The sequence below is a fragment of the Plectrocnemia conspersa genome, unplaced genomic scaffold (assembly GCF_051122295.1).
Source record: "Plectrocnemia conspersa isolate PC_06_02 unplaced genomic scaffold, ASM5112229v1 ptg000006l, whole genome shotgun sequence".
In the NCBI taxonomy this organism is placed as follows: Eukaryota; Metazoa; Arthropoda; class Insecta; order Trichoptera; family Polycentropodidae; genus Plectrocnemia; species Plectrocnemia conspersa.
Window position 1 is genome coordinate 10417126 of NW_028277170.1, and position 9746 is coordinate 10426871.

General features: G+C 31.0%; 1 protein-coding gene across 1 annotated transcript; it reads right to left on the bottom strand.

Moving 5' to 3' along the window:
- Window positions 1-1276: 1276 nt before the first annotated feature.
- GlcAT-S (Glucuronyltransferase S) lies at window positions 1277-9155 on the bottom strand. Its single transcript, XM_088187443.1, has 5 exons — window positions 9113-9155; window positions 8729-8885; window positions 8326-8580; window positions 4250-4523; window positions 1277-4176 (listed from the first exon to the last, which is right to left on the bottom strand). The coding sequence occupies exons 3-5, from the start codon at window positions 8400-8402 to the stop codon at window positions 3778-3780; spliced, it is 750 nt and encodes a 249-aa protein (XP_088043569.1). The 5' UTR covers window positions 8403-8580; window positions 8729-8885; window positions 9113-9155; the 3' UTR covers window positions 1277-3777.
- Between the last annotated feature and the right edge of the window lie 591 nt (window positions 9156-9746).

Sequence of the window (9746 nt, forward strand, 5' to 3'; positions counted from 1 at the left end):
TCATTATGATTTAGTTAGAAGATTTAAAGGTGTGGATTTGCAACATTTGACTTGAAAGCAAAAAGTAAAGAAAGCAATCCAAATTATTAAATATTAATTACACTCTCTCGAAACTGTTTTATATAGTATGTTTTCGCTTTGGGGTACCATATATACATATATAATAGTAATATATATAGAAGCGAAAATTCAATTGCCTTCAGTTGTGTTTCTAAAGTAATAATAATTTCTTTTGATCAACTTTAGTGACACAAGCAGAGCTGTGGAGTCGTTGGAAACTCACATGCTTAATTTAATCAATATTATATTCGGAAATCCGTGATCCAAACATAATTGGATCTTAAAAAAAGTATTGATGCTAATACTTTGTTTACTTCATATTACCGACTTAAAACGCATGGCGCAGACGAACATATAAAACATTTTGGTCGTGGTAGAAAGGGTTAAAAAGGAGTCGGCCAATATTTTTACGATTCCGACTCCACTCCACAGCCCTGGACATAAGTATCAATCTACAATGATAAATTTGATCGAGAATATTGTCAATATAATAATATATTATCCTAGTAACTATCCTGTACATTTAAATTAAAAGCCTATAAAATTATCATATTGAATTATTAAATCACAATATGTATATTTGTGGGCATATTGACATTTACATTTAAGGATGGTATTAACCACACACCACCTGGACACGCATCTAGAATGTTTTTTAAACATTGTAACTGTAATATATTACCATTTGAAGGTTAAGTCAGTTGATAAGATATATTACTTTTACATACATGGTTTACTGTCGTTTACTAGCTATCAATAATATACTAGTTTTAATCTAATCTACACATATGCACAGCACTTTGTGCTTTTGTAAATACTGTCATAATGCATTTAAACAATACACATTACATATAAATATTTTTATTGTCGTCAAACAATCAAAAATATACATATTAAATAAAATATATTACAATAAGTGATATGTGAGTTTGTACAAAGCTTTTTTTTACAATCATCGCATAGATTAAACTTATATAAAAAAGAAAGTACTAAAACGTTTTAAAAACAAATCAGTTACAATTAAAATATTAAGTCTTGGATATGTTGGATCGAGACACTAAAATAAATCAACTGATGGAAGAGTTGCCGCACGCAGTGAACTACTCGAGTCTAAATATTTCGAAATTTGAAGACTTGGAATCCAGACCGAACGAAGAAATAAACATTAATTTCGGCACACAAGCTTATTTATATTATGTAATATGCATTATACACATTTTTATTTTTTGAGATTAATGTAAAAATGAGTTTTTCAATAAGCACCTCTAAAAAACGCTGAAGTTTAATACTGACAATAAATTTTAATAGGTAAGTAAATACTGATTTTGGTGTGCTTTGATTCAAATACAATTTTACATAACATTTTAAACAGATTTTCTTTTACATTTTTTTAGAGATGATATTTTGCCTAAGGTTTCTCAAAATCATGACTAATGAAAATATTTGCAAAGTCTTGTTGGATTTTGTGCATATGGCATCTGTTCACTGGCATATGTGCATGTGCCAGTGAACAGAGTTTGAACAAATACTGAAGAAATATAATAATTTCATGGGTGTGAAAGTGTCTCTGGATTATATTTATGATAAACTTTATGTTAATTATCAGACTTTAAATATGAATTAAATAATGTTTCTAGGGAACTTGGAAATGAAGTACTTAAAATAGAGATACTATTTGGACCTCGATAGGTAGCTTATAAAATTTTACAAAAACTTAAAAGATTTGCTTTAATAAATGACATCTTATAAGAAAATTCTATACATTCAAAGCTTCACATAAACGAAATGTTTTATTCATTACAGCATACATATTATTACGGCGGACGAAACATGTAATTGGACATTTAAAAATTAAATAGTAATTTGGTAATTTTTTTTGTGCGAAAATCGATATGAACAACATGTGAGACTGCTGTATATAACTTACATGTATTATTGCTAATTCGTTACGTTATTTTTTAGATTTGCATGCATTTTCGTCTACATCATGTAAAACTTAAGGCATCTGATGTGTGTGAAAGTTTTATAGTGAAAGATATGGTTCAATTTCGCTTATAAATAATTGACAATATTCAAAATAATGTATTAAAAGATATCATTTTAATACATATATTAATAATAAGAGTATCCAGAAAAATGTAAGAAATAGCGTAAGCAAAGATATTCAATCGTACATATGTGTATATAGTCGGCTTACTTTTATCTCATTTTAAATATGTATAAATATTTTATTTCACATACAAATTCCTAATAAAACTGCTTTTTCACTCAAAAGTGAATTTACTGTTAAAAATCTCTTACACAGGTTAAAAATAAACCGACAATGTATACCTTCATACGTATATGTAATATTATTATATAATTTACTAATTACATTTGATATAACTGTCTTGAACTTTTAAATACATTATAAACTTACAAATTAATTATTATTCTATAAAAGTACCTTTCAGATATGTAGAAACCTACTTACTAAAAACGTGATTATGAATAATTATAGTGATTGACATTATGTTTAATAAATATACTATTGAATTCAAAAACCACATCACACACTGAGTGTAAAACCATATTTACTACAAATTTAACTGCAAAAAATATATTCAAAAAACATTTGGTTTTCATTAAAGGTGCATTCTCGTCTACGAACCTTGGCATATAACATAATAGTTATTGTAAAAAAATCTTTAGTGTAAAACCTTGAAAATCAAGCTCATGTTTCGAGCGAGTTGGAAGCCACACTCAATTATCACCATTTTTATTTTAAGTTAAGGGATGATACATACCTATTTATACATTTTACTCTTAGAAAAATTTAAAAAATGTAAAGTTTGAACCAAGTAAAATATCTTATGTTCTAACGAAAAACTATATAGGGGTAAAATACATTTACTATGACGTCTGGCCAATTCTTTCTTAGGCCATAATTTGTCATATGGTATCGAAATCAAGGTCTTTGGGATATAACACAATTAAATAATTTATATTTATATGATAATTATTAGGATAAATAATCATCATTCTGTCTGATTGGAGTTCTACAATAGAGTACATTGGAAACAGCAATGTATTTAATATATACTGCTGATAATCCCACTACAAAAGTTGTCACAACGGACTCATTTGTAGATGAGCTCTACTTGCAGCACATGAAGATCCTGTAGAAGCATCAGAATAACTGCAGGAGGGCAAATTAGAGACAAATTGGGGTTAATTTTAAATGCTTGTTAAAATGTTATAAGTCTGGCAATTTACCACACATAAGGTATTATTATTCTGGTAGGAATGGTGGCGAGAATCAAACCCTAAAGTTGGACAAGATATTTCTCCACGTATGGAGATGGTTAAAAACAGAATTTTTACTTATCACTATTTTACACTCACTATGCTACATGTTCTTCTGGATACCCTCTAATAAAAAAGTCTCCAAACTGAGTGATTAAAAAAAATTTATGACAATAATTCTTTACTTAAAATGGCAGAGAAAAGAATTTGGAAAAGAAAAATTGATATTCGAAAATATGATGGAAAGTTGAATAAAAACTAGTTTGGAATCTTACGGTTATACTGCATAAATGCTTATATTATACATACATACACATAATTATGATCCATATTGTAAACATATTACTCTTTAATTTATAATAAATACTTAAAGAGCACCCTTGAATCATTACCATCACAATTTAAAAATACACTTACATATCATGGCTATTACTATTGAAGTATTTTACTTTTACCCTCTTTGCTGATATACGGAATGACTCCCTTTTTAGTGTTGGTAACGCCCATGCCCAGATACTTCACTCGCCTCAATAAAGCTGCCAAGTTAACGAGCAGGGGATTGCCCTCGGTCGATTTGATGTCCATGAGCAGATGTGACACTAAGTGCTTTCTAGTCTGCGTGTGCCAAACCAAGATTTCAGTGCAGTTCTTAGCTTTTGGTTCTATTTCGTCCAAGATCACTTGATTGTTCCTTAAGAAATGATCCTCTTCATAGCCAGCTTTGAATGGCATTGAGGCATTTGGTTTCAAAAAATTAAGATTGATGGCAAAGCCAGCCATGTCCACAGGCCAAATCCGTTTTGCAGGCCAAGAGTCAAAAAATCCGATAACCTAAACAGGAAATAAAATAAAATCATTAATTAACTGACATAATATTTTTTATTATAAATGTGCAAATCTTTACTTTTCCGTTGTAGACAACTGGCGACGATATTCCATAGTCCCCAATAAGTCCAACCGGAAACATTGATATTTTTTTTGTATCGCGAATTTCATTGAATAACCTCAAATCAAACGTGTTATCGTCATCTCCAAAGTATATTATGCCTTGTTTAGAATTTTTGTGGATCCAATTCAAAGCAGCTCTTCTATTGGCGACTCCGCGAGGTGGGGATGATTTCTTGCGATAAAACTCTGGCATCGGACTCATGAGGTGAGTAAAGGGTATGCCGGATCGTCTGAAATTATTGATTTTTTAAATATTGTAAATGCAAATTAATATATGCAAGCCATTATGTAACTCTTGAGGCTATGGGAGAAGGTATTGGCGTGACGGTGAATACACTCATACCTCGCTTTACGGCCTAGATACGTTCCACGAAACTTGGCCGCAAAGCGAAAAGCCGTATAACGAATCAATTATTCTAATACAAATTCATACAAATTCAATGGGATCGGTTCCAAATTTGTTAAATATGTAACATGGTTTATCATTTAAAATGCATTTTATCTTTTTATTTCGTTTAAATTAAAAATACATACATAACAAGTACATACATTTGTACATAAAATAATAACAGACTCCAAAAACCAACAATAATCCATAATCAAAAATGAAACAACTTCATGTTATATAAAATATGTGTATGAATACATACATAATTTTTTTTTAAATAGCTTTAATCTGAAGACGATGAAGAAATGGTAACCTACAGATCACTGTCGTTCTCATTTTTCGCTGGTAAGGATGGGCCTGGCTTAAAAAAAATTGTCCAAAGTTGTTTGTCTTGCCTTTTTGTCTCTTTCGTTCTTCAGTGATTAATAACAGCTAATGGCTGAGTTAATTCCTCGAGAAACTTTAGCGCTACGTTCGACGTCAGGATCGTTTTTAAGGAAGATGTTTATTCCTTGTTCGAAATAGGAAAAAGCTTTTGACAATTTTTTTGATGTTAGCTGTTTGAATACAACAGACTCTGTCTCTTCATCAAATGCCGGTTCTGCTTGCAACTGAATAAGTTCCTTATATAAAAGGGGTTCCCTATCAGCTTCAAGTAGATCAAGCACATCACGTTCGTTCAAACCTTCAAAGCCGAGATCATGTGCTAGATCCAAAATGTTTTGCCTAATTTCAGGAAGGCAATTAACTTCTGCATCAGTACTTTTTACACATTCTGGCCATATTCTTTCCAAACATGGTTCATTGTTGTTAATTTTAATTCCGTCCATGATTCACTAATGCTGTCAACAGCATCCTTGATGTTATAGTTTTTCCAAAATGTTTTAATTGAAGATTTACCATCGGTTTCTCTTATAAGTTGTCGGAAAGTTCGGCGTAGGTAATATGCCTTAAAAGTGGCTATTGCACCCTGATCCATTGGTTGGATCAGAGCTGTTGTATTTTTCGGAAGGTACTCAATCATGACATCTTCAGATAGTTCGGATAAATTAGTAGGATACCCTGGTGCATTATCCAAAATTAGCAAAGCCTTGTTGTAGTTATTGTCTCGCAAATATTTTTTCACTTCTGTGCAAAAGTGATTTTTGAACCAATCCTCTAAAGTAGCTTTAGTCATCCAAGCTTTCTTGTTGGATCTCCATACGACGGGTAATTGATTTTTATTTTGTCCTTTAAGAGGCCTTGCATTTTCGGACAAATATATTAAAAGTGGTTTTAGCTTAAAATCACCCGCGGCATTTGCACCAAGTAGCAAAGTTAATCGTTCTTTAGACACCTTATAACCAGGCGCAGATTTTTCGGTTTTTGAAATGTACGTGCAATCGGGCATTCGCTTCCAATAAATCCCTGTTTCGTCTACGTTAAACACTTGTTCAGGTTTATAACCACCTCTTTCAATAATTCCCTTTAAAATGTTGGGATATTCCTTAGATGCGGCCTCATCGGCGCTAGCTGCTTCACCTTTCATTTTAAAATTATGCAAATTAAATCTATTTTTAAATTTTTTAAAAAATCGACATCGAAAAAAAGTTTTTTTGCCGTTATAGCGAAACATTTTAGGCCGTTAATCGAAAAGGTGACTTAATTGAAGAGGGCCGTTATAGCGAAAGGCCATATAAAGAGCGGCCGTATAGCGAGGTATGGGTGTATTGTGTGCAAAGTTTGGAAAAATATAATATTATATATACAAAAATAATTATCAGACTAAAAAAATTTTTTTCCAAATATTTTTTTAAAAATTATTTATTAAAATATGAAACAAAAATCAGAAACATTAAAACAACTTTATCAATGAAATATTATGTACATCTATAAAAGAATAAAAAAATATTATAGACAAATATTAACGACACTATAATCATGGTATCTATATTTTATTTTATGTGTTTATTTTACATTAAGTAAAATATCTATAATCCGTTTCTTTTAAGTCACTTTGAGGACTATCCATTTCGTCATTATTCATAGGTAAAAAAGAGATTACAATTTTGGGTGTATACGCACGCCCCACCAATTTTCTCTAAAGTACAAGATGCAGATATAAGTTTGACATACTTATCATTACTTCTTTCTATATTTCAAACAAATTTAGAGAAATTAGAAATGGTACTATAATTTTTTTATGTTGAAATAGTGAAAGTTATATGCTATCAAAATTAATAATTTATCAACTGTTATCATTTATGTAGGTATAGCGATAACAATTTGAAGACGTACACGCAATATGAAGACGTTCGTGCGCTATGAGTCTCAGAATAACAATGAAGTAGTTGGAACGTATATGACAACTTTGCTCGGCGCAAGCAGACAAATGAAATACCGTTGTGAAATACGAGATAAGCCTCAAAGTGACTCTTTTTAATGAAACGAAGTATAGTGTTAAATCTATATTATACAAAACACATAAAATATGCCAATTATTAAAAAAAAGTCATCAGAGAAAATAAGCAAATTAAAAATTATTAAACCGTTTTTATATTTATAGTGTTAATTTTTTACTTTTAGCTGCAGCGAACTTATCGATGATATCAAAATTTAATTCTTGTGCGAGATCATTTTATATAAAAATAATCGAAAGATTTCAAAAATCATATTGTTCAAGACTGTTTCTTAAATGAATTTTAATGCATTAAAAAACTGAGAAAGATTGTTTGCTAGATTAACACATAAAAGAACTGGAATCCGATTAAAACGCTTTTTGGGGAATCGATTGTATAGTCGAACACATGTTAACACCTAATGAGTGGCACTTTTGCGCGAAAAAACACACGTAAAGCCGGCATATTTGCGTGCTATTGGAAAACATGTCAAATAATCGCAAATTTAAAATTATCTTATTACTAAAACTACGCTACTGATAATCAACTTTTCCTAGTTCAGGGGCAAAATTATCATTCTGTCTCTGAGTCAAGGACAGGATCAAATTATTGAATAAAACAAATAAATGTTTTATTTAATAATTGTTTATTTCCTAGAAAACGGGCCCTTCCAGGCTCCGTGCTGCGGGGTCTTGTACCAAGTAGTTCCGCCACTGATTTGAATGCTCGCGGAAGACACATATTTTACAAAATTGTTTTTTCGATTGTTAACTATAATTAAAAATATTATTGGTCAAAGATCCCGATATGACAGCGTATTTAGAAAGAATATGTAGCCCATATTGACAGTGTGTACAAGCTAAAAGAGGAAACGGTCCAGATGGCTACTTTGGTGATCAGTAAGTTCGAGGAATAATGGTAATTGACACAGGGTAAAACGTTTTGTCTCTGGGGCCTGTCTTCTCAAACAAACGTTTGTATTTTTAGCGGTAAAAATGGATGGTAAATGCCTATTGAGAGCTTGTGCGACAGCGTAATATTTGGTGTTTGTACACGATTTCTATCCTTTGTTGACAATGTTTTCTTCTGTTGTCTTAACTTATGATGTGAACTTTCATAACGGGGAAGCTTCTTTTGTAGGGTGAGATTTCTTCTCTTTACATTACACCAAATTATTAAATTATTTTGTTGGCGCTGATGGTTGAAACCCCCCACAATGGCAATATGATGTTTTTTACTAGTCAACTTGATTTATAAATATATTACCTCAATATGTCGTCTACTACAGAGCTGCATATGTTATTATCATCGGCGACAATCCAATGAAGATTCGGCACGTGCATCAATGTGTGGCTGAGTCTTGTCAATTCCGGCGATTGTTCTGGTCAAGGATACGTTGGCGTCACGAAATAAATGATATTTTTTGAAAGATCGTTCTTAATAAATGGCCTCTTGTCCTCCATTAAAACGGAGCATAGTTTAGATGCATCTTTTGCAAAATCCAAGTCGCTTGTGGTATGTCTGAAGAAATAAAATCACAAAATTTATGTTTTACATTCACAATGGATACTTTTGTTACAACGCCATTGCCATATTGTTACAAAATAACATACGCAGATGTATAATATGACGAAAATCGCATTCTACGCTATTGTAAATGTTCTCTTACCTCTGAAAATCGGCCATAGACGAGTTCCATACGAGAAACGATATAACAATAGTTAAACCCATTGCCATAAAAAATACATTTTTCATTTGTGGAGTCGAAGTAAAGATCAAATTCATTTCGGCTATTTGTTTATTTAAAGCTTGGAAGATATTTTAACCTGTGCATGTAAAAAAAATAGGGAAATATCAAGTAAAATGTTTAATAATGATATGTTGGCGTCCTACAAATCGAACAGAATGGGAATCGATTCTATACTATGTTTATGTTCTTATGAACATTAAAATTGCAAGCATTATTACGATCATTTACGTTAACGTGAAATAGTACACGATGATTATAATACATATGCTTAATTTTATTGAAATATCGAACGGAAAAGCTCACCACACTTAATGTGTCAAATCTGGCAATTTGACGTAGTAGTCTTAGCACATTTTTATTCGGCCATAAGTAGATGTAAATAATATTGAAACCATAAATAATCATATATATTAGAACGATTATATAATAATGGTCCTAAATATTTTACTTGTATATTGCAGTGAGCTCCCCATTTTTAAATTTTTTTTGCATTATTTGTTTAGATAAATGATTTTAATTTTTTTACTGGTGAACGTTATTATTATAAATGAAAATACAGAATACGAAGCTTATTTATTCAGAAAAAACATAAAATTAACAATGAACATTAAAAATGATATGTAATAATTTCTCATTATAGTTCAATGGAATATATAAAAACATATTGATGGAGCTTTGATAATATTCTTGACAATTTTGAAAAAGTAAGCGATTTTATTGTTCACGCGCGACCGTGACTCGCGGAAAATTCGTCTTAACATGGCTTCGAAGGACCAGAGAAACATTTGTGATGGCTGTTTAAATCCTTAAGTTCGTATTTTACAATAAATTGGCTCATGCCCGTGTCCAATTTACATGACCGCCAAACCACGTGATTTGGTCCAAACATCTCACCCATAACAATATTTATACTACACATTATTTAAGTAAATCAGAA